Source organism: Neodiprion pinetum, chromosome 6 (assembly GCF_021155775.2).
Source record: "Neodiprion pinetum isolate iyNeoPine1 chromosome 6, iyNeoPine1.2, whole genome shotgun sequence".
Taxonomy (NCBI): Eukaryota; Metazoa; Arthropoda; class Insecta; order Hymenoptera; family Diprionidae; genus Neodiprion; species Neodiprion pinetum.
The window spans coordinates 23,175,051-23,200,197 of NC_060237.1; the positions used below are offsets into that span (position 1 = coordinate 23,175,051).

A 25,147-nucleotide genomic window follows, 5' to 3' on the forward strand; every position below is an offset into this window, starting at 1 on the left:
CTTATCATAAACTTTCTTTATTCTCTGCATCTACAATATCTTGTTTCCACACATATTCTGTGACGTAACCGTTCGCTGTTTCACATGAGTTTTTACATGTAAAGATAGCCAATATTCCCCAATCCAGACTTTCCAGCGTATCCTCAAATTGAAGGTAATTCAAGAGCTGTGGCATAATCTGTACAAGAACTTTGTATTATATATATACTCAGAAACTGGAAAGCAATGATTTTCTCAGTTATATTTTTATCCATACAGACCTGAAACTCAAATTGCCTTTCGCTACCACATTCTCGACAATCTGGAATTTCTTGAACTTGATTTTCGGACGATATATACAAGACATTACCACCCCTCTCATACCTTTGGTGGAATATGAAATAAAATAAATATAATAATGTACATATTAAATCAAGTTGCTTATTATTGCTGATAGAGGGAACAATTTGTGATCCAGTATACCTCAAGATTTGATCTGGATATTTCTTTACTGTAGTGGTAAATTCGAAAAAAACTTCATCTTCATTTGCTGCAGACATTTTCAGTAAGTCAGCATCAACATTATCTTCATTTTGAAGCGTGCCTGCCTCATTATGAACTATTAATTTTTCATATTCTATTATTTCTTGATTTTCATCAACCACATTTTCACTTCCTGAAAGTTGATCATCGTTTTCCTCTGTTTCAACAACGATTTCATACTCAGGTAGTAACAAATTAGATTTTGCCGCATCCCAACTCATTCCACAATAAATCTTATGGCCATGTGTCCAGTCATAAACTTGATGTTCCCGAGAACAGTAATTTACTTTTTTGCATTTGGAACAGTGACTAGGTGCATTGAGTCCGCATACATAACATGATTTTGTCCAAGTCTCTGTGGCTGCAAAATCAAATTTAAGAACAATATAGAATAATCCAAGGAATTAAAGGATAAACAAAATATCATTACTTAAATATGATGGTTACGAATGAAATATGGTTAAAAAATGGAGTATTTAGAATGCCAACGCATACTTATGTCTGGTCTCCACTCTTCGGATTCAATTGGCGGGTTGGATGGATAAAACTTGTTATCTTTTTCTAGTTGCGAACGAAAGACTTTCAAATTACTGTTATTATTTGGTTTACAACATTTCGGGTTTCTGCAGATGAAAATAAATATTGTCCTATGGAAGGCCTTTGCATTATTTTCGTATGGTGCATAGATTTGCATTAAAAATATGCATGGCTGTTTGCAAAATTGACACTCAACATCCTCCTTACGAGGAATATCTTTCAAATTTAGCCACGCAGGTTTACCCCCCACTTTACTAGGAAAGAATCTACTCGCCAATCTCCATTCTTCGCAGTCTTCTATAAATCCGATATCAATTCTACCGATTTTATTTTCCATTCTTTGACTCAACTCACTGAGCGAATTAAACTACTTGTTACTCCACGGTGCTCCACAGCTTCGTACATGTGTTTAACGAAGGTTTAACCAACGTTCAGCCGATATATAAAGACGGATAACCCCGGGTTATTTTGCGTAACAGTTTGCCGGGTCTGGCCGGGTTTGGAGGTATTAGCAGTTTCACGTATTATCAACCAAGCAGTTGACCACAGCGGTGAGAGAAGTTCTTCTTAACCAACTACTACCGTGTGCAAAACGTGGGTAACATAGCGTCGTCATAGTGAAATTGAACAGTTAAGAAAATCCCGTTTAAGAAATATCTGTAAGTGGTCGGAGAATTCATACTTCGTCTGACGTCGTATGTACGGTAATGCTCTAAACATTTGATCGCGTCGCATGTAGCTTACGTGAGTTTTCACCGGGCCGTTGAGACCGTAGAGATATAGGTATAAAATATAACGTATCAACGGCGCAAGCGTCCCGTGAACGACTTCAAATCGGTTCTCTAAAGGACAGAAGATAATAATTTTCTTGCCCTCTCTGTCGCTCTACCCATCGAGTGAGGGCCACGAGATGAGAAGAGCGCCGTGCGGCATCAGTTGTTTCGGAGCAATCGGAGCGAAATCATGTGTTTCCAGCATCGGTTCAACGTTCAGACCGCGGTGTTCAGGTTGTGTCACGTTGTTCGATCAGTGTATTTTCACCATGCTCATCTGTGAATAATACACGAGGAGCAGCGTGTAGCCTGAAGAAAAACTGAGTTACTGAAATAAAAACGTTCTGCGAAAGTGAAGGTGAATTTCGTGTCCCGAGTTTTCAATGTTTTGTGTAACTTCAGATTTCAGTGATATCTGTTTGTCCTCTGTGCGTCGAATGTCAATATTATTATTTTTTTGGCTGATTTTCGGCAAATGCGCAGTTGCATTGTTAGCAAGGTTATTCAGTCGGTTCAAACAGACAGATACAGTACAAAAAGTGAGTGTAGGATCGAGTGTTATTGCGGTGCGGATTTGTGCATTATAAGAGATTAGTGAAGATCTGAATTATCTACAAATTGCGACGCTTCACCAATGAACCTGAGATGCTACAAGAACTACTACGTATAAAAGTGTGGAGCAACCCAGAGTCGAGGTAACAATGCTTATTTTAATTGATTGATAATTCAAGGTGGTACATCGTATAGAGCCGAACGGGCCAAACTTTTGTTCTTGCATAACATGCAGTGGATGTGAAACTAAACTGTAATAATTAATTTGCGAACTGAAAAGCCAATTTGTTAAATTAATACTATTGTTTTTTACAGATTTAAGCAGAGACTTCCGAGTAACTTTTCCATTTCTCGGCAACGTTGGTGAGTTTGCACGTGTTAGGTTATCGGTATTTTTCCCTGGGATTCCTCTGTCACGTGGCGTGGCGGTAACAATTGTTACACAAATCTTCGATTTCTTAGCTGCATGGATAGGCTCATTCACGATCGCAACGTGCTTGACTTTCAGTCGAATAATTGTTTTTTCGCAATTTATTTTACCGTAGCTTACTTAAAGGTAGAAATTTTACACGTTGCTAAAAGTGGAATGAGCATCGCGACAGGTAACCATCACTTACTCGGCACTCGCGATATCGAATTGTGTTTCGTAACTGATGTAATAATCTACTTTTAAATTTATCCATGGTGTCGTTAAAGTGGTGGTTTCACCTGAGGTTTGAACGTATTCAATTATTCACATTATTGTTAAATCGATAAAATTCCGATGTCTGGCATAACGTAACGTAATCAAAATGCATCTGATGTTATGTATCATTTTCAATTTTTTAACAGCCAACAAGTATTGATCAACTGCTGGCTTAGCTCGCTTAGAAAAATGCTAATTGGCATACAGGATGTTTTTAATCAATTTTACAAAATGTTAATGTACCGATAGTCTGCCAGCATTTACTAAAATAATGCGTACAACATTAGGGTTGGCGGGAACAACCGCGATACTGTATTCCGAGTAGGCAGACTATGATACAAAAACATTTTACTCGAAACAGGTAACCAACGAAAACGTAAGTCAGTGACCACGGCGCAAATGATGAAGAATGATGTGTGTTTGAAAAAATGGAGTATCGTTTAGATCGAATATAGGTAACCGGGTAGGTAGGTGGACGTTTTGGGATCCGTCGCGGGGCTTATGCATGTGTGTGTGAGTCTCTCTTTTCCGTCGGGTGGTTCCGTTGGGAAACAGGCAAGGGTAGGAAGGTCGCGATGTACCGTGATGTTACTAACTTTTGTAATCCACAGCGTCAAACGATCACAAAACCTTTTTCTCTCAAAAGACTCCGTATTCAAGTCTCTCGACCATTAGTAAGCATTTGAATACTAACGAGATTGAATTTCCTATTTCTTGTCACTCTGGAACTATTTTTCAATTGTTATTCAATTTAATCATTCAGTCATTACCGATCATTATTCCATTCAATTGATCTCTGTGATCGTCTGAATGGGCAAAACGCATCTCTGGACCATCTATCGCGTTCCGTGGTACGCTAGATGGAGAGAGATGCTGAGCTCGAAGACTTCGCGTCGAAGAGGACCGCCGACCGTCACGCCACATAATAATGCATGCCCTCCAACCTCCCTCTCGATTTCGATTCGATTTGTAATCTGAGAACAACAATCCGCATAGTAATGTATCTAATTCAAAAAGATGCAGATGTGGATTGGGTTTCTACAGAATTTTTGGGACCAGTCCCAGATAATACAGATTTTTTGACAGTTTAATCTGTCGCGCCTCATTGCGCGTAGATTAATCACGAGAGTTGGACGCAGCTTCATGCGCGTAAACTAATAACGGGAATCGGACACGTTTTTTTGCGCATCGATTTTGCATACCGTACATAAAAGAGTTACACACTTTCAATGTGCTGACTTTTCAGGTCTTCGGTCAATGTTTTGACGAATAATAAAGTTTTCAAGTTCCACGGCGCCTTTTGCGCGTGGACTTGATACCTTTCAGTTATGAGAGTAAACATGGCATTTGAAAACCGACGCATAACGTGCAGGAACAAAAATCACGGTAGTGTATACTGATAGTGGAGAATCTTGACTTAAGTATTCATGAAATATATCTGAAATGTACAGAAATACTCGGTTAACTGATTGTATTATTTTCTGATTCAGGGCAATAAAATCAATTTTTTAACTAATGCACTGAGAACTATGGAATATTCAGTCGGAAAAGATATTCACTGTAATAACTCAAAGCAGAAAGAGATGTCGATTCAAAACATTTAGAATGTTTTTCATTCATCAATACAATTAATAATCGAAAGCAACGAATATTAAAGCGAATATCATGTTGGACTCGACCCATTTTTTGTCAGTATTTGAACTCATGTGATTGTGCTAACCATACCTTCGTTTGTTTCAGCTAATCAAACCTTTTGTCTGTTTTAGCTAATAAAACTTTTTGTCTTTGTCTCTTTCAGTTAATCAAAATTGTTGTCTGCTTCAGTTAATGAAACCTCTTGTCTGTTTCAGATAATCAAACCTTTTCTCTGTTTCAGCTAATCAAACCTTTTTTCTGTTTCAGCTAATAAAACTTTCTGGTTCTTTTAGCTAATCAAACCTTTTCTCTGTTTCAGCTAATCAAACCTTTTTTCTGTTTTAGCTAATAAAACTTTCTGGCTCTTTTAGCTAATCAAACCTTTTGTCTGTTTCAGCTAATCAAACCTTTCGTCTGTTTTAGCTAATAAAACTTTTTGTCTCTTTCAGCTAATCAAAATTTTTGTCTGCTTCAGTTAATCAAACCTCTAGTCTGTTTCAGCTAATCAAACCTTTTTTCTGTTTCAGCCAGTAAAACTTTCTGGCTCTTTTAGCTAATCAAACCTTTTGTCTCTTTCAGCTAATCAAACTTTTTGTCTGCTTCAGTTAATAAAACCTCTTGTCTGTTTCAGATAATCAAATCTTTTGTCTCTTTCAGCTAATCAAACCTTTTTTCTGTTTCAGCTAATCCAACTTTCTGTCTCTTTCAGCTAATCAAACCTTTTGTCTGTTTCAGCTAATCAAACCTTTTGTCTGTTTCAGATAATCAAATCTTTTGTCTCTTTCAGCTAATCAAACTTTTTGTCTGCTTCAGTTAATCAAACCTTTTGTCTGTTTCAGATAATCAAATCTTTTTAACTAATTAATTTGTCTCTTTTTCGTTAATTATATATTTTTACTTACCTAAGCTTGGTATATTTCTGTCTGTACCGACATATGTTACTAATTATATTTTCATCTATTCCAGGTTACTGAGTTTTGTTGACTATACTGCAAAATCAACGTTTCATTTTTTAGGCTTAGGTCTGGTTCAGGGTCAGTCACCTTGTTTTCACCGATAGACAGATTTAGCGATGTAGTTCAGAATCATCATTATCACAAAGTGTGATAAAATTTATTCAGCTGTAGTTTTTTTTAAATAGTTTTACAGTCTTTTATTGAGATCGTTTTAGTGTCAGAGTTTTTTTTGTCGAGTCGTTCATAGGGCATGTTCGGTTTGTATTTTACTGTAGAATTATACTGCTCTGTCGTATTTTGGTGATTGCACTTATTCTACTTCAATTTGTTTCCATTTCTTCAAAGATTTCTGAATCGTCTTGTGATGGGTAAACGCCAACGTCTTACAGCGATTGATGTTTTCGATTCTGGTTTAGTTGTTGATTGTTTTGCGTATTTACGAGGTTTTCATAAATGAAATAATAAAGTGAACAGATATGACTAATTATAATCTGGACCACTTGATAATAAATTTCTAAGCAATCTTGTGTTTGTGGGTCAGCGAACAGAGTCGCAATCTAGCCAGGTAAATATGAGTAGAAGATGAAAAAAGGAACCTTGATCATCTTTAAATTTTTATTAATTATTTTTGTGATAATAATTGCCTGAGGTACATCGGAGTTTATTGTAGCATGGACCCAAACATTAGTAACAATCGAGACTTACTTAATTTCCAAAAAATATTTACGAGTAGTATTTTTGTGTAAAATGGTCTGGGTTTTCCGCTGCAAATAAACTGCATTTTTCAAAAACCACGGAAATCTAACATCAGTTAAGAAATTATTTTTATATGTCAGCTGCATGTTTCGGAATGAAGGTATGAGCATTGACTGAAGATACATATTATTATCTTCAGTTAACGATATGAGTGGAGTATTAAACATATGTACAGAAATTACATAAGGTACATATACGAACAACTATATATTTCTATCCTTTGATTCACTTCTTACACTATATCTCTCCCATTCTTTGCATCAAGAAAAGGTTTCTAATTCTGTTAACGGTAAACCAGGTGCATGTTTATTGTGCATCTATGATAATAATATTTTTGTCGATCAGATGGAGTTAGATTGATATAATCGAATTTGGCCGAAATGAATTTGCGTAGTTGAAAAGTATACGGCGTCCGTATGGGGTTATATGAAAATTTCGGTCTGTTCCTGTTCGACATTCCATAGGCATAAGAATATTTGACTCTGTATTATCTGGGTACACGTGGTGAACGATGGTAACATCAGTTTGTGATACCTTTACTTACCGACCGCGCACCGGATCGAGTAGCGCGTGTAGGGGAGGACGCAGATGGCGAAAAGCCCCATAAAGCTAGCAGTCTAGTATGTAAATCTAAGCAGACAGATTACAGAAAGTGACTTTTGATCCTTCCGTTTGTGACGCGGCGGACGTGACTCGTGCTTCGATCGTCGAAATGGAGTATAAAGGGTTAAAATTTGGGACCCTAGTGTCTATTTTAGTGATAGTATTAGCAATTTATTACAGGAAATCAGAAAATACGTTACAGAAACGATTGATCGCTGTACTAGAAGGCCTAGAAAGGGTCGAAACGAAACATGAAGGATTACCGAGACCGAAAGTTGCAATAGGTTATGGAATATGTACCGATGTTTATATCGACGCTAAGTATTTATTGAAATACTCAAACGATATTAGAATTCCTGAACATTTCGACGAAATAACTACCGAAAAAGAACTGTTGAAAAGTTTTGCATACTATTTTCGTCATGGAGCTGCGGCAGAGTATGAATAATTTTGCAATTCACCACTCATCATTCTTATTAATTATTCATTCGATAATTGTCATCTTTCCATCAGGCACGTCTTAATAGCGACCAGAATATTCCCCTCAAAACTTCTCAATAAATCCTCATCCTCAATAAATTTTGATCAGTTCAAAGGAAATATTCATGTTCTTTTCAGACGATTCATGTCGAACAGTTCACTATTTGAGAAACTTGTTTCTCACGCTCGATCATTCCCATCTTCCTACTCAAGTATTGGTGGTAATGCGCCTGTGATGGCTCTTAGATTTGTCAAAGAAGGTTGCGATGTGCTGCTCGCAGCTAAAATGACAAAGGCACTTCAACAAATGATTCCCTCTAACATCAGAGTCGTTGGAGGTGATGTTAACAGAGATGATGTACATTTAGTCCTGGAATACAAACGTGGTGAATCATGGGGACCTTATACAAGCTCTCGTGCTAATAGGTGAGATAATATAGGTAAATATTAATGAATACAATAATTGCAATATATCAAATTCTTTAAAGAAATAGCAACTAATTGTACCACATCTTAACCTGTGACATACATTATTCAAGTGATTGATATTGGCTAGGTACATCGTGCACAACGACATTAATAATCCTACCATCAGTTCATTGGAAGAGTTTGATAAATTATTACCAGAATTTGCTCCAGACTTGTTCGTCGTTTCTGGCTTACAAATGATGGATAATTATCCTTTTCCTGAAGGTATAAAATCTTTCATTTGGGTGTGATCTGGCATTTGTTTTTCTATTTTTTTTTTTATAAATTATAGAATTTCCTTTTTTTCTAGGAGTACGTCTAAGTCGGTTATTAAAAGTGAAGCAGCAGATGATCGCCCAGCCAAAATCGACAAAGATACATTTTGAAATGGCTTCATTTACAGAGGAAAGTTTGTTGCTGGAATTGACTGAGCTAGTCATACCCTTTGCAGACAGTTTAGGCATGAATGAACAAGAAGTTACTAATTTGCACAACTTGATGTTGTATGGAAATATTTCATTGGTTGCTGATTCAAATCCGAGAGTAGCTACAGTTTTGGACCAAATGAGAACGCTGTTCAAACTGGTACGGAGAAACGAGAAGTCATTTATGAATGCGAGACAGTTGACACGTATTCATGTTCATACTTTAGCATATCAGGCAATTTTGAATGTGAAAAATTCTCGATGGAAAAACACAATGGCTGCAGCAGCAAAGGCTTCATTAACAGCCAATCGCCATGTGTGTGGATCGAATAATGTGAGTATAATATTTTTTGTCAAGTTCCACTTCTTTTTTTACTGCAGCACTGAAAGGGAGCCCTCAATAAGCCTTTGATTGTGCAGAGTGGTAGTAGAATCATCGATGATTTCTAATAACTTGAGTACCAATTATTGTTTAATTTCAGGTTGATGTACAAAAGGCAATGCTGATAATGGACGACAGTTTTTCAACGTCAACTGAAGCTGGTAAAAGAATTCCTTTAGACATTGAAAAACCAGTTTCGTGTTGGGATGAAGTTTTAAAAATTGAGAACGATCAAATATCAGTTCAAGTCTGCGTTGCGCCAGTTTTGGTCTGCACTCAGGCCAGCCAAACTGCTGGTGGTGGCGATAATATTTCGAGTGCTGGTCTAGTGCCCCAAATTTCGTAATCTTGTCATTTGGTGTGAAAAATATGCAGTTATGTTTGAATATTTTTATTGTGTGATGCCTCATACCATTTATGGACCACATGGAGCACCATTAGTGCACAATAGGAATTCTTTTCATTTGCACTTGATTGATAAGTCAAGCACCGTATTTCAATGATTCATTCCGTTTCATGGCTCTAATTAAACAAATCGTTCCAAAAAAAGTTCAGCTTTTTTGTTGCTTTTTCTTAAAACAATAGACAATATCTTAATGTCATTCCGCATTGTTACATTTCGTATTTTTATGGTATTATGTTGAGCATGAATTAATTTGCCATTTGTTACTAGAGGATTCAATTAAACTCATTTACTATAATGAGGAGATCCGAAACTATGTTTGAAGAGAATGTGATTCATGACAAGCTAGTCATTCCATTGAACTCGATTTACTTGAATGATTTTGTATATCATTTCCAAATCATGGAACGTAGATACTGATTTATAAGGCCAATTGAATCTTAACGTTTTTAGAATTTCATATGATTAGATAATGTATACGTTTGATGTGAAGAATCCTGTTCTAACATTCCATAAAGTTCATCTTGAAATATTACACATCAATATCGATTCTTGGCATTGAAATTATTCAAATATTTGCCATACTTTTAGGAATACTTCATTATATGAGTTAATTTGTCTCGTAAATATTTTATGATTTATGGGAATAAAATATAATGAAGCGACTTGTAATAGTATACTTATTATCGTTTACAACAATTCATTATTTCATACTATAATGTATTCTAAGACTGAAATAAAATTTCGTTTACACATGATGAATATTTTTGAATTTTTATTGGATTAAATCATTATTAATTGGCGAATTGTTCAAATACTGTATAGCTAATAGTAAACATGGGCGTGATATAAATTAAGTCTTTAGTGGAATTAAGTGGGGACAATACCATAGTTGTTTCGGAGTATCTATCTTTATTCATGTTCCATACTGCGCTTTAGACAGTTAAAAATTATGAAATTAACAATGAAATTATAAACTAATATTGTAGTCGCATTGAATACCATGGGCTTGGTTAATTTAACTGTAATCATCCTATTAAATATTGTGATCAGTGTTTGCAACTTGCAAAGAAGAAAATTAATCATGACATATTTCAACATGTGAATATTTAAAACCTCAAGTATAATACACAACTAACGTGTGAGATTGTTGAATTTATACAAATCACAAAACGAAGTTTTATAGCTTTTCGAATTCTTCATGCAGGTTGTTCCACATCTTCAATTTAAATTATTCCTCAAATATCCAGTACGTGGTTTGAAATTATTTTCTCTATTATTCAGAAGCAGAAATCTTGAGGATGAGCCTAATTTCCGACGATATTATACATACATTATAGTCGATATGACCAGTAACTACTTGACATATTTTCTTATACATGAGAAATGCTTATCCTAAAGTTCATGAACACGCGCAAATGAAATAATTATCAAAGAACTGAAGCAATGATAACATCAAATTTATAAAATTCTAACTACAGTAAACCACCATTGTTATCCACACGTTTCCAATTCAGATTCAAATTGATATTTACCTTGTTGCTCTTGAGAAAAAATGAACTGAATTACCATGTTTACCAACCCAAATACGTATCTTTATATATTTATTTGAAGTCCCTGTAACTATCACTGGCACATATGAAATTGTCGGTTTAAAATATAGTATCGCCTTCGTCAATCCCTAACATTTTCAAGTCGTCAGGTCCAGGCTGTGTATCACCTTCAGGTTCAGCTTGAGTTATTTCTGGTGGTGGATGATCCATATACTCAGGTCCATATCCAATGCATCCCAACATACTGTACATTGTTGCATACATGACGCTTTCTTGTTGTTGAGTTTGTTTAGCATCTTTTTCTTCTTTTGGAAAAATGATATTCAAGGCTTCCTGCAAATCTTCTGGTAGTGGTATAGATGGGTCAGCACGTTTTTCTGCTGGCTCAGGTATATCTGCCACATCATGTATCGAAGTTTCTGCAGATGGTAGAGGAGGTGGTGGATTTGTATGAATTTGAGCAAATGTTGAATTGCTTTGTACTGGAGGTGGTGGTTGCATTGGAATGAAGGGAGGAACATTCTGTATTGGTGGTTTGCGTATTGGAGGATGTGTGACAAATGGTGGTTGGGTTGATAGGAATGCTGGTCTATTAGAAACAAACGGTGGCCTGGTTGAAACGTGGGGAGTAGGAATAAACGGAGGTCGACTTATTGGTGGTGGCGGATGACTCGGAGGCGGCGGTAGTTTGGGTACGTTTGTATTTGGTTTTTGTTGTTCAATAATTGGTTGTTCAATGATAACTCCTTCAGATTGATTTTCAATTTCCATGTCAACAACTTGAGGTGTCAGAGTTTTACTTTCTTTCAGCATCGGCGGGGGTGGTGCGACTAGTATCTTCATCTGTTGTAATTTATTCAACTGGTTCAAATTTCCGTTATTAAGATTTACTGGAGTTGCTAACTTCGTAATGTGGACCACACCAGGTGGATTTATTATTTCGCTAGGAACTCTTGGAGTGTCTTCAAACTTGCTTTGCTGATAGGGCAGTGGAGCTATGTCCTTGTCTGTAACTTTAGATTCCTCAGTTTTCTTTTTAAAGAGGGGTAGTCTCCCAATGAACGGCAATTTTCCTTTAGTTATTGTTGGCATTGGTTTTTTCGGCTGCGGACCAACTTTTTTAAATTTCGATGCAAGCTCGTTTGTCTTTTTTTCAAATTTGGATTCGTCATTCGAGGAGTTGTCTTCTCTTCTTTCCTTCTCATACCTGTCATAACTTCTCTTAGGACTATCTCGCCAGTTTCTGTCTCGCCTTGGGGAACCACTTTCCCGTTTTCTGCGATCATCGTAATATTCTCTGTCTCTTCCTCGTCTTCTGTCATTCCTGTCGTTTCTATCATTTCTGTCATTTCTGTCATTCCTGTCGCTTCTTTCATATCTGTCGTACCTTTCATACTTTTCTTCTCGCCTTTCATACTTGCGGTCACGCTCATCTTTATATCTGTCTCTGTCACGATCTCTATCTTCTTCTTTTGTTTCAGGTAATTTATTTTCAGTTGGTTTAACAGCCATATTAACTTGTTGCTTTGTCCAAAAACCCATATGTGGTTTGGGCATTTCCTCAGGTTTGGCTGCATCAAGTGATTTGTTAGGAGTAGCTGGCTGCTTGTCTTCTTCTTTTTTTATCCAAAACGGTTTCGGAGGTTCTTTAGGGCCCCAAGCTTCTAAATCTTCATCTGGTTTCTTGGGGAAAGGAGGATTTTGACTGTGAATCTCTTCATAGGTCAGTTTTTCTTGGCTTTGACGACCTATTGCTTTAATTTCTTCCTCCTGCTTGGCTTTCAATTTGTCTCTTATAGAGTTTAATAACTGACGATCATCTGCTTCTTGTTGTGCTTCGGGAGTTGGCTGCTTGATTTGTTGCGCAACCTGGGCCCACGATCCTTTCAATTTCATTCCATGGTAATCAATTTCCTCATTCAATATCGCTTGGGTAGCGGCCTTCATTTTATTTCTCATAGCAACTCTTATACTTTTTGATTTATCCTGATCAGAATCAGAAAATGACTCATCTGAATCTGAAGATGTATCAGTCCCACTACTCTTGTTTCGACGTTTTTTCGATTTCTTACTTTTCTTTTTGCTCTTTTTAGATTTCTTTGGCTTGGATACAGGCTCGTCCTCTTTCTGTTTCAACAACTCAATTTGCATTTGCTTGTGCTTTTCTTCTGAAAAGGCTTTTTCACGATCAGCCATCCAGTCTGTCTCCCAGTGAGGATTTTGTTCCACAAAACGCTGTATTCAATTCAAAGAGGAAAATTGTACTTAGAAATCAACTCAAGTTAATTGCGTTATTCGACGTATGAAATAAAACAAAGAATCTTTACATTGTAAAATTGACGTCATGCTCAAAAATTTGATATTACATGTTTTAAGCAATAATCATTTTTTCCACTCTATTATTTGCAAATGGATTGTGAAAATTCATATAAATTCAATATGAATACTACAATGCTGTCAAGAGATTTAGTTAAAGATGCGGCATAAATTGGTTGATCAATCTCAATTAAAATAAAATAAAAAATCTACTCACAGAAAAATTCTCTGAATGCCTCTTTGACTTCAAGTGTAGACTGGCGCAATGCAGGTCACCGATCCATGAATCACAGAGTTTGCAATACCACGCTGTAGCAGAGATGAAAAATTGAAGACCTGGAATCAAAATTTGTTCAACATTGAGCTATGAAAATTTACACATATTAAGCAAGGCTGGTAAGTTTATAAAGAATGACCTTATGTTTTTCCACGATATACTCAAGTGGCTGAAAAGATAAATAAACACTATTAAAATTTTGTAAATATTATTATTTCAGTCAAGTTTGTCAACTTCTGTTCAAATTCGTGATAGCTGCTCATAGCTGTAAGAAACAAGGAAGGGAAGTTTTTATTCTTTACATGAATATTACAGTGCATCATTTATACAAATTACATACCGCATGTAAGTGAAGTAGGTAATTATACATTATTCACACTTGAATTTACAGATTAAAGTTAAAAGCTATTAAACATTTGCTTGAAGTGACATAAGTCAGGCATTGTTTGAGAGAATTATGCACAGCTTGACTTTCATCACAATCCATGGATTCATATATATTCTATGACAATTTTATTTAATATAGTTTTACACATATACGTCTTACTTGAAATTATTCACTGCTAATGAGCAATTTCTTTGAGTAGTAAGGACTAGGCATTCTGTTGACTTATCTTCTTTCTTCATATTTGATGATATACATAAATGTGCACTATCACGTACATAAAGTATTCTATTTACTTAGAATATCTCACAATATACAAAACACAGATGAATGGAGTCAATAAGACCCTCTCATAAGACTTACGGGGGAACATAGACTTATGTGGTACGGTAAAGTAATCAGCTCAATGGTAAATCTGTACTGAGTATTGAATTCTCACTTATATTTTCTCAGTTCAATGTCCTGGAAGTTTCGAATTACTCATAAAGGAGGAATGCTACAGATTAGGTATTACCTGTCTTTAGAGGTGAGCAAACTATAAATCAGTATGCTACAAATAGAAGAGGAAAAAATCATAAGAAATGTTATAAAGTACTCAACAGAATATCCTCTGTAATGATTTGACGGTTTGTAATTGAACTGAGGTGTGAACAGACAGGAAGAAAAATAGGGGGATAAAAGAAATAATAGATTTATTTATAAAACGGTGAATTTCGGGGACGAATTTTCGAAAACGAGATTAAGTTGCTAGTGCTCATGTACCCATCCTGAATAATCTTGAATGCAGACTTTATGCTCTATCACCTAAATTTCATAAATTTGAATTCCTTGCGAACGAACAGCTGTGGCAGTGGCAGGTAAAGTTTCATGCTTAGTTAAAGATGGAGGTCGCCTCTTCAATACATACCGGAAACAGTGTGCAGCTACGGAATTTGTATGCTATTAGTAAAGATCCATTAAAAAATAATCATACCCTTGATTGGTGTTCGTTTCGTTGGAAGTCCGGGATAATATGGTACTTCTTTTTCCGTTCCCTCGCCGTTGGCTTTATGCCACGGCATGTCAACTATCTTGCGTTCCTGTCATGGGGAACGCAAAGTTATTAATAATCCTATGCTTTTATAAAGAAGCAGCATTACTTCGAAATATAGATGGACGAAGAAAACCAAATTTTTTAATCAAAATGGTTGAGCGACAGGTGGACCAAAAATTTCGATCCCACCACATGACCCATCTCCTGGTTCGCTTTTATGACATTATTGTTTGCAACGGTTGTAGGAAATTGCAGTATTCGTCATCAAAGTTAAATGAAATTCATTGATGATGTGCATCTACATAGATATAATTTACGAAAGAACGAATGATTACATAATAAATGTAGTAGCGATTTCAACTTACCACGCAAGCCTCTTTGTGCTCATTGCTATGAAGGTGATTTAAATACTCCTTCGCAGTTTTTGGAAAGATGTCGCACACCTTACACCAATGCATTTCAGGATCATAATGTACAAAATTGTACATTGGTTTTGTATCTTCGGGAGACTTTTTGTCTCTCTCTCGATCTCTGTCTACTTTAGATTCCTTGTCCGAGTCTGATACAGAGCCTCTGTCTGGGGATTCGGATTTCCCTTTAGGGAACTCGTCTTTAGGACTTTTCAAGTTTTTATTGGATTCCAACTTAAATTTCATCTTCAGATCATCCACTGTTGCTTTATCACCGATGATTCCAGTCAGCATGTCTATCACATTGTGTATAGATTTCATTTTGTTCTGAATCTCAATCTGTAAGAGAAATTTTGTGCCTGAATAACACCATTTTATCACAAAGTCAAGTTCACTTTCATGAATGAATTCGTAAAATTGGGGTCGCACGTTTTTTGAAATTATCATTCTTTGTTTGATATCGCAGAAATAGGGAAATCCATAGTTAGGAACACTGTTTAATTCAATGAATGTATGTAAGTATTCCAGAAACATTGGTACTTACTCCGAAGACAAGTTTTTGTCGTTATTTATGTATAGATTACTGAACTATAACTCACTTCCCTGAGTCTTACTTTATTTACCTGGAGCTTTTGATTCTCCTTCAAAATCCGATTGTTGTCTCTGCCACCATCTTTGCTTATTTCATCACACTGTTGACGTAAGATCTCCAATTCACGTTGAAGTGTGCTAGATTTTTTAATGTATTCCTCTCGCTGTTTGCTCAATGTCGCTTTTTGTTGCTTCACCTCAGCCGCAATTGCTGCTGAGTTTGTAATTTGGAGGTATTTCCAGAGTTAGGAATGGATTGGATATTGACAATTGATTTGAAGATCAATAAGAAATGAATAAATTTCATCAGATATGAAATAGTACATGATTCGAAACACGTAAGAATTCAAGAATCATAACATATATTATAAAAAGAATTCAAAAAAGAATCAAAAGTGGATAACAAGAAATTTTGATTAGAGATAAAAAAAAAAGAGCAACCAAATATAATTAAATAAAAGCCGTTGATTAATCAATTTCCATCGGTGTAAATGTGATACATATTGAAAACGGAAGACAATATAAGAGAAGTGGAATGGATTGGAGTAAAAAAAATTGACTTTCATTAGAAACTGTACGTGATACGTAGAAATAGCTATATTTAATTTGTTGATTGTATACCTTCTTTTTTAGCATCCTCAGGTCTTGGTAAAACTGAAGCTGCTAATCCCGGAGGTGCAGGTTCCACGGGTCTTGGTGGCTCGGGTTGTGTATTTAAATTAGGTGGAGGTGGTGGCTGTTGACTGTTGTACGGTACTTGGGTTCCTTGCCATCCAGAAGTTGTGTAGTCCTATAAAATTAATATCGACTCTCGATAATAAGATCTTGAAAGAAGTTTAAACGAATCCTTACCTTTGCGAGTCCGAATAATTGAAACGGGATATCGAATGTATTTTGAAGACTCTTCAAGTTGAACCTTTGTTGTTTTTTATTTTATTCTCAGTACGATTCATTGAAATGAGAAAAATAATAAAATTGATATACTTACTGTTCGACAGTATGCTTTTTTGTTGTGTCTATTGTTGTTCATCATAGCGTACAATTCAATGATATACATTTGTCATATAATAACATTATTGAACAGAAGGATGGACTAAATAGTGGGTATTTAAAATACGTAGTAATTATACGGTGATACCGCGCAATCAGTGTATAAAATTTATAAATTATAATTTAATTTATAGATTTGATATAGAAATGTTCCCAAGTGCTCGGAACCAAATTCCCATTACTATTGGCAGGATGTACAGCTGAAGTATATCGCACATTGATAGATTAAAAACTTATCTAATTTATTCATTCAAGTTGTTTAACTGGGACGAATCTATACTCGATGAATTGTAATCCTTAGATCAGAGGTAGTGGGATAGTTAAATAATCTCAATTCCAATCTGACTCTTGGTACATTTTACACACTGATTTCATTCCCAAAATGGATCGACAGATTGAATTTAAACCTACAAATTGACAAATTCATTGTACTTACACTACGATAACTTGCCGGCTGCTGGTAGCTATAATCATAGGTTTGGTTGTAGTTGTAATTATAGTTGTATCCCTGGTTATATGCAGCCAATGACGGTGGCGGCTGGCCAGTATTTGGTGGTGGTGGCCCCTGTTTAAATTGTAATATTCAAGTTAGAACATGAAATCCTCGAGCATATGGCAAATTCTTAAGCTTAGTCATGTATCATTGTTTGAACCTGGTATTGGTTATGAATAGGAGCCTGATAATTGGAGGAAGCCACAGCTGGAGGGGGTCCTTGAGGTGCCGTTTGCGGAGCCGGTTGTTTCCAGTCTTGATTGCGGCTAGTTTCCTTACGCCTTCTGTCCCTCGAACTGGAACGCGATCTTCTGTCCCTCGATCTAGACCTGCGATATCTAGATCTCCTCGGAGACGGAGACCGATCATATTTTCGTGACCTTCTCCTGTGAGAGTCATCAGACTCTGGACTAGGACTTCTAGGCCCTTTACGCCTAGATTCTTGATCCATAGCGACCAAGTTATTCAACTATTACTAGAAAAAATAAAAATTCAACGTTTTAAAAACATCTCAATGTGTCCCATTTCATTTATCTGTTGCCAACACTTCTTCGCGAAGGCTTCAGAGATTTGGGCATCATGCCAGTATGTGTGTGACACTTGTTACTAAGTATTTTGGGTACTGAAACGCTTCCTTATGTACTGTATTCGATGTTTCTTATGATATTCGAACGCCAATTGTCCGTTAATTCGTAGTATCGACAATTGCAGACACTGAGATGTAGGCGTGATTTGTGCGCGATAAAGCAACCGCCTCCATTCTACACATTTACATTTGGCTCGAATTAAAGCGGCAGAACAAATCAGTGCGATGTGGAGACTGAATTAATATTCGTACTGCGTATTATCAGTTATTACGATTATAACAAGGAAAATCTGTTCAAAGATTGATATCGACGAAATTTGCCCTGCGGCCATTATGGCTTGGCTAATTTTACGGGTACAATTTTCAGGGTTATTTGTAACAGGTTTTACTATTATAGGTTACCTGACTTCAATATTCAGTTACGTATAAAGCTCTCACTCAATTAATTTCACTGAATTAATTGCAATGCAATTTCTAATACCATGCCTTCGTTTCCCAGCCAAAGTAACAGGCAAACACTTAGTCAGATTCACAAGCTTGCGCAAATGCTGCAAATGCGTGAAGTATGCGGCGGATTGCGGCGTATGCGTACGGCAACCACACAACCCAACCACACTGACTGTCGAGTACCGGGGATAACGTGGCGCTATCTTTGCTCCGAGTGTCGAAACTTCCGGGGCGTACGTCTACCTTTTCAAAAAATTGATTTTGCACGACAACATTAGAGTCGTTTGATACAATTACAATGGGATACAAAAACGCTGGGGGGTTATTCTTTCAATGAGATAACCGGTGATGACGCTGAAAGATGTTTGAAACTGCTTTCCCAATGGTAGACATTACCTTTATCGCCTTTATCATCGCTTATCGCAGTTGAGGAATAAGCGACGAACCGTGCACACTTACATTGTACGCCCTTATCTGTACAGTTAAGAATCACGTAGAAGCCTTGATTTGCAAACTAATACGAATTATTGTCATTTCAGCAGTCTTTTTATCGTAATCGACAGTTAAATTCTATACGAATCGTGAAAGAATACCTATTCCTATCAAGAGAAACTCAATATTTTTTTTTTTAATTTAGTACCGATTGTACGTGTATTTTATAGATTCGTTTATATAACGCTCTTTTGGTTGACGAAACTTTAAGCCATCTATCGTCGATTGGGATGGCATTCGTTCTTAACGATTTATCTTCTACCCGAGGAACATTATACAGTTGCTAAGGAAAACGTCGAAACTTTGCCACACAGTATTTACGAGTATAATCCAGTAATATGAGGCTAAAGAAAGTCTATAGACAATATAAGTAAAAGATCCCTCGAACTGACGCTGATACAAAAAGTATCGGGATGACGAATCGGATCTGACTTCGGTATCGTCAGACGATCGTCATCGAGCGTTAAAACCCACGTGACATCGTCCAACATTTTACCTTATACAAGCCCTGCTCGGAGGGGTAAGATCCACCCTCTTTCTCTCTCGCCCCCTTATTAGCTGGTATACGTGTATGCATCCGGCACACGTTCCTACACGGCATCACGCGCGCGTGTTTTACACGGGGATATTCGCCCACGTCCGCGTCCTCGGGGGTGCGCGCATTCGCGCATTCTCGGCGAACGGATCGATGTTGGAAATAGCTTGCGCGAGCGAGTCAGCAGAGCCGGCGCTTTCATCAGAGCCTCAGGCTCTCGGCGGGCTTCGGAAATATTGGACTTGCAGCTGCAAAGGTTTACGCTGCCACACGTCCACGGCCAGTGTAGTGATCGGGAAGTTATTAATAATACCATTCTTTTTTGGCTGTAGTCGCGGAATGACGCGTAAAAAATGTGCACATCGTCGACGGGGCTGATGAGGCTCAAATTGTGAGTATCGACTAACGTTACCTACCATCTTCCTGCCTGCTACACGGGAGTCTGCATGATATACTCCGAGACTTATCCATCTCGCAATTTCACCTTTTTTTCGCAAATTCTCAATTACTTTTCGATCATTGATCGAGAATCACTTCCGGGTGCGTGTCTAATTGTAAGTAGCTGTCGATATGTAGCGAGTTGGGGGAGCTTAAAGTCATTCAATCGAATCGGCCTCGTTCTGCAGTAATGGAGTCCGCGTTTGGACTTTTCGAGTTTTTGAAGTAATCGTTTAATTCATCTCGTCGACATTTGTTCTATGTTTCATTGAATTTAATGAAAACATTCGCTGAGTTTTTCCATACTTTTGGTCATCTTTACAATTTCCTATATATTTTAACATAAGCTTACCGAGGAAAGATTCCGTTATCAATATATGAAACAATGTAATTAATAATCAACTCCGCGATTGCTATCAGATTTTCATAATAAATTGTCGAAGGATTCGATCAAAAGAAATTGTAATAGGATAAAATCAGTTCACTCAAAATTACGTCTATGAGAGGTTGTGTAAGTGCCGAGAGATCAAAAGGGTTCGAAGGCCAAATCGATAACGAACTAAAGTGTCACTTGAAAATGGAGCTTTTCACAAGGTACTGAAAATTTTTATTTTCATATACTTCAAAGCAAAAAATCGAAATTGTCGCCACACTTCCGTATTTTACGGAAAAGTTATGTGCTCGTCATCGCTGGGAGAAAAACTATCAATGCCACTCCTTTACTTAACATTTTCATCTATAAATTTATTCATTCAGAACTACGGTGAAAAACTAAAGTAACGTGAAACCGCAAGGATATCATGTAAAATTATTTTTGACCGTCATCATTACTTGCCCTCGGTGTTTAAACAAGTGCAAGAATTAGTTTCATACCTGTGAAAGAGTAAGCTGAATATCCCGGCAGTAAGAATCAAAAATAGCTTCCATTACAGATTCAGATTTTACTCAAGTTTATCATTTATTACCATGAATCTTACGATGGCAATTCTGAATTAGTCTTCCATTTAATATAGACTTTCAGTTTATAGTCTATCAAGTGCCCAGGTCCATAAATTTTTTGCTCATACGGCCGCAGAGCAAAAGTACTGATTTCTAAATATAAGTTCGACTTAAGTCTTCGCTTTACGTTTCGTCGCGTCTCTTGCTCATTCATTCGCACTAGCTCGAGCTTCGGATCTACCTTCTTTCTCTTACCGGCACCCGTTGCTTACCCCACGGTACCGCGAATCGATAATCTCGAAATAACTAGCTCGTCAATTTCACCGCATTCAACTGGGTCAAATTTCGTCATCGAGAAGAGTGAAAAAAAAGGTGAAATACACAATGAAGTTTGATTCATTATTTCTTAATTTCTTGTTCAACTAAATTCAAACATCGTGCGACGAGTGTGATATATGACGTCAGTTTTTCATCATACCGCGGTTCGCTCTCGATTTGCAGTGCTGCTTGTGGATTATAAGAAATATTCAAAGTTCTTTGAATTGCTTGGATCTCACTTCGCATTTAGATATCTGAGGGAATCTTGATTTAGGCAAAGAGCCAGGTTACTTTGATGGGAATCGATTTAAACCCCAGAGATAATTAAACATTTCTCCACGAGCGCTGGTTGATTGCAAATGCAGAGGATTGTGCAGATTTTTGTCGGTAATGGGTGTTGAAACATACCCTGCAAGGTAAAGATTATTGTCATTTAATACAGTTATTTTTATATCCGTGTGTTGAACTTTAATTGCAGTCATTGAAGTCGGTTTGATCTCATTTTAAAGTACGTAATTCTCTAGCCTTTGCCCTTAATATTGAAGGAGTGATGAGAAATAACTAAGGGAATTTTGAATCACTTACCTGAATCCAGAAATGTTAAGAAGCCGTTGGCACGCTGAGAATTTAATTAAAATGTAAATTCTGCATGTGGTATGAATATATAAGCTTATTTATTGCATATGCGAGTAAAGAGTATGTATATAGAAAGGTTCTGGTGTAGTGCGGTGCCATACATCGATCGCACCGACGCTTGGCAAACATCCCGTACAATGTATTAAAATCAGCCAGATGAAAAGTTCAACCTCAGTATCATTATTTGTAGAATGTTTTTGCCTCTCCGAGACTTATTTAGGTATAACTTCTAGCAACAGAAAAATTTCACCCACGCTGAAAAATTGAAAAATAAAATTTACTCTGTCATTAACGGAAGCCTGAATTTCATTGCGATTGCAGCTTCTACACGGCGTAGCCGTTATCGGTCGGAATATTAAACAATGCCAAAAGACTTTTACGTATGTACAGACCCTTAGACTGATTTTGACAGATTCAAGGTAACCAGTGTATTCTCCTGCCAGTTGTTTAAAACAGGAACGCTCGTTAACGTGTGAAATGTCAGCTTAAAACAAATACATATAGTTTTGAATGTCGGTGGGAGTTTTTAATTTTTAACTACCCAGTTTGCGGTTAAACGGCGACTGTCTTGGAATGATTCCAGAGGCCTCCGTCACACCGCGGTAGCTCTTAGAGGATGCACAAGCTAGCCAAGGGTCTGAAGAAGAAGAAAAAGCAGAAGAAGGGAAAGAAGGGGGCGGAGGAGGACGAGTTTGACCCCGAAGAGCTTGAGCGTTACCGGAGAGAGCGGGCCGAGGCCCAGCAAAGAGCCGCCGAGAGTGGCGACCCTGGTGCAGCTGAGCCCAACGCAGACTCCGCAGCCGCGGGATCTGACGAGTGGAAGAAGTTCGAGGCTTTGACAGCTGGTGTAGACTCGATCTTGAAGAAAAGTCAGGGTGACCTAGACCGCATCAAGTCGACGTCCTTTTTCCAACGCAAAGCACCGCTAGAGGATCCTAAGGTAGCCAATGCTCAAAATGATAAGAAAAAGGCCAAGCGGTGGGTAGGCTTCGACGAGAGTGGTAATCCAATTGGTGAAAAGAGCCCCGAAGAGGAAGAGAAACCCGTTAACGACGTCTCTGATGGTTTCGTCGAGATACCCGACGACGAAGATGACCAGGAAGACTCAGCGGAAGAAGACATCTTCGACACCACTTATGTAGACGTTCTTCAGAACATCGACGTTCAACTCGCCTACATTCCGGAAAGTCCTACGCAGGAGGAACTTGGAGACGATCCTTTCGATACAACGAGCGCTGACAAGGTGCTGAAGACCGTTGACAAACGAGGAAATAAACTTGTTAGCTTAGGAAACGCCGTTGAAGTATTGTCCGGTCGTATAGATCACGTGAGCACCTGTAAGATATCCAGACCTAGGAAGGTTAAGACCCAAAACGATTTGCTGCTTGGTGATTTTGACGAGTCTGAGCAACTGGACTCGTTACCGTCCACCGGAGTTGTCGAGTCAGCTGTCGTAGAGAAAACACTTCTTGATGATGATTCCGATCTTCCTGACATTCCTGTCGACTTAACGAAGCTACCACCCGTCTTGCCAAGACCGGTTACACCGGAGACCAACGCAACCACCACTTTCAAACTCGACTCTGACCCAGTTGATATCTCCGAGTTTGAGGTCCTGAGGGAAAAAACTATCCTTGAAGAAATACCTGATTTGGATGATACTGAGTTTGATCTGAGCACGACTTCGGAAACACCTTTGAAACTTGAAGAAGCTGACGATCCTTTTAGTGCCAAAGAATCTGAGGAAAACAAGTTTCAGAGTGAGATAATTGAGGCAAGCTTTGAAGCTGCAACTTTTGTAAACGAGGAAGACCCGTTCGATACTACTTTTGCTGAAAATCTTTTACCGGGGAAGACGGAATTGAAATGCATCGAAAAGGAGCTTGAAGATCTTCCCATTTCTGAAGTCGCTATATCTCTTACCGATCCTGCTGGCCTCAGTCGTGATTACGAAACTGGGCTTATAAAGAACGCTGACGACCAAGACGGTGACATCTTTGACACTGACGCTTCTTCGACTATTCAAAAGGATCTCTTAGGTGGTTCTGTCACAGATCTAAGTCAATTAGTTGATCAGCCCATCGCCCCAATTGAAGAGATCACCTACGTCGATCCTTTTGATACCTCTGGCGTAGTGGAGCTTCCGCCTGGAAAAACTGAGCTTAAATTCCTTGAACGGGAACTTCTTGGTGAAGTTGAGAACGCCGAGCCTCTCTCTGACGACGACTTTGATCCACGAGGAGACGAAACTCCTGTCAAATCTGCTCCGTCTCGACCTCCCGCACCTCCGAAAGTTGTCAAACCATCTCCTCCTAATTTTGAAGTTACTTTTGGGGACGCAGATGACGCCGTAGTTCCTCAACAAGGTCGGAAACCATCTAGACCAGAAGAACTCGGGCTCGCTGCTCCCGTAAAAAGTGTCGCATTTGATTTACCAACTCCGTCTCAACGACCTGATTTGCTCAAGACTTCAGAAGAGGAAAAATCAATTCCCTCGAAGCCTTTGACACCATATTCTCAGAGATCGTTTGAAGAAGTTTTATCTGAAGACGAACCCGGCGACGAGGCTGACATCGATCCTTTTGACACAAGCTTTGTGGCAAAAGTTGCACCTGGAAAGAAAGAGTTAAAATTGATAGAATCCGAATTGTTGAAGCGAGACTCCCAGCTTTCTCATAGCTTGAGTGATCACGACTTTAATCCGAGAGCTGAGGGAGCTGAGATCAATCAAGGAAGAAGATTCTCGGATTTTTCAGCGACTACTGCTAGGCCGAAGAGTTTGAAGATCGTGGGTGTGTCCACTTCTTTGATAGAGGAATCCGAAGAGCAGCAAAAATCGGTCTTCGAGGTGAATATCGAAGCTCACAACAAAAAGGCTAAACCCAGAAGACAAGAGAGTCTACTGGACGCTGAGTTTAAAGTAGATGCGAAACCTTTAACGCCAAGAATTGAGGCCACGGTAACCATTCAAGAGAAAGACATTTTGTACACCGATCCATTTGACACTTCCATTATAGGTAATATTCTTCCTGGAAAAGCTGAACTAAGGATACTTGAAAGTGAGCTAAGCGAAATACCTGAACAATTACCCTCGAAGAAACTCTGCAACGAGCAGAATTTTGATCCAGAACTTTCTGTTGAAGACGATTTTGATCCGCGGGCCGGCGAACCGGAGAAGCCACAAGATTTTCTGGGGTTGTCTGGTCGAGATACAGGCGTAAAAGTTTTGACACCCTTTCAATCGAGAGAATTTCCCGAGGAAGAGGATATCGATCCTTTTGACACAAGCTTTGCCACGATTGGCCCTGGCAAGACAGAGTTGAAATTACTCGAGTCGGAATTGATAGAAAAATAATAATTATCGAATTGTAATATCGTTTCCACTTTATTCATTTTCGTTGACTATTGGTTTACTGCTAATCGTTGAGCGCTCGCAGATAAGTACTGTCTCTATTTATTGTTGCTAGATAT

The 25,147-nt window shown here is 37.9% G+C and overlaps 4 protein-coding genes across 9 annotated transcripts; 2 read left to right on the top strand and 2 right to left on the bottom strand.

The window, feature by feature from the left end:
* Nucleotide 1: 1 nt before the first annotated feature.
* Nucleotides 2-1,481, bottom strand: Zfrp8 (Zinc finger protein RP-8). The gene is made up of 4 exons (XM_046633604.2): nucleotides 1,018-1,481; nucleotides 463-883; nucleotides 261-363; nucleotides 2-178 (listed from the first exon to the last, which is right to left on the bottom strand). The coding sequence occupies exons 1-4, from the start codon at nucleotides 1,394-1,396 to the stop codon at nucleotides 5-7; spliced, it is 1,077 nt and encodes a 358-aa protein (XP_046489560.1). The 5' UTR covers nucleotides 1,397-1,481; the 3' UTR covers nucleotides 2-4.
* A 5,548-nt stretch (nucleotides 1,482-7,029) lies between these two features.
* On the top strand, nucleotides 7,030-11,032 carry LOC124221048 (ADP-dependent glucokinase). 2 transcript variants are annotated; one of them, XM_046630678.2, is made up of 5 exons: nucleotides 7,030-7,457; nucleotides 7,638-7,925; nucleotides 8,056-8,192; nucleotides 8,278-8,726; nucleotides 8,875-11,032. In XM_046630678.2, the coding sequence occupies exons 1-5, from the start codon at nucleotides 7,129-7,131 to the stop codon at nucleotides 9,118-9,120; spliced, it is 1,449 nt and encodes a 482-aa protein (XP_046486634.1). In that variant the 5' UTR covers nucleotides 7,030-7,128; the 3' UTR covers nucleotides 9,121-11,032. The 2 variants fall into 2 exon arrangements, with proteins under 2 accessions (XP_046486634.1, XP_046486635.1); XM_046630679.2 differs by having other exon boundaries at nucleotides 7,746-7,925.
* LOC124221047 (zinc finger matrin-type protein CG9776) lies at nucleotides 8,927-18,468 on the bottom strand. 3 transcript variants are annotated; one of them, XM_046630677.2, is made up of 9 exons: nucleotides 18,274-18,468; nucleotides 17,446-17,760; nucleotides 17,229-17,357; nucleotides 16,364-16,532; nucleotides 15,775-15,953; nucleotides 15,107-15,490; nucleotides 14,682-14,787; nucleotides 13,264-13,382; nucleotides 8,927-12,965 (listed from the first exon to the last, which is right to left on the bottom strand). In XM_046630677.2, the coding sequence occupies exons 2-9, from the start codon at nucleotides 17,734-17,736 to the stop codon at nucleotides 10,830-10,832; spliced, it is 3,513 nt and encodes a 1,170-aa protein (XP_046486633.1). In that variant the 5' UTR covers nucleotides 17,737-17,760; nucleotides 18,274-18,468; the 3' UTR covers nucleotides 8,927-10,829. The 3 variants fall into 3 exon arrangements, with proteins under 3 accessions (XP_046486633.1, XP_046486632.1, XP_068992973.1); XM_046630676.2 differs by having other exon boundaries at nucleotides 15,775-15,956; XM_069136872.1 differs by having other exon boundaries at nucleotides 15,775-15,956; nucleotides 18,353-18,467.
* A 1,035-nt stretch (nucleotides 18,469-19,503) lies between these two features.
* On the top strand, nucleotides 19,504-25,031 carry LOC138191079 (protein stoned-A-like). 3 transcript variants are annotated; one of them, XM_069136946.1, is made up of 3 exons: nucleotides 19,504-19,736; nucleotides 21,291-21,456; nucleotides 22,260-25,031. In XM_069136946.1, the coding sequence occupies exon 3, from the start codon at nucleotides 22,293-22,295 to the stop codon at nucleotides 25,029-25,031; it is 2,739 nt and encodes a 912-aa protein (XP_068993047.1). In that variant the 5' UTR covers nucleotides 19,504-19,736; nucleotides 21,291-21,456; nucleotides 22,260-22,292. The 3 variants fall into 3 exon arrangements, with proteins under 3 accessions (XP_068993047.1, XP_068993046.1, XP_068993048.1); XM_069136947.1 differs by lacking the exon at nucleotides 19,504-19,736 and adding an exon at nucleotides 20,361-20,377; XM_069136945.1 differs by lacking the exon at nucleotides 21,291-21,456 and having other exon boundaries at nucleotides 19,505-19,736.
* The last annotated feature ends 116 nt before the right edge of the window (nucleotides 25,032-25,147 follow it).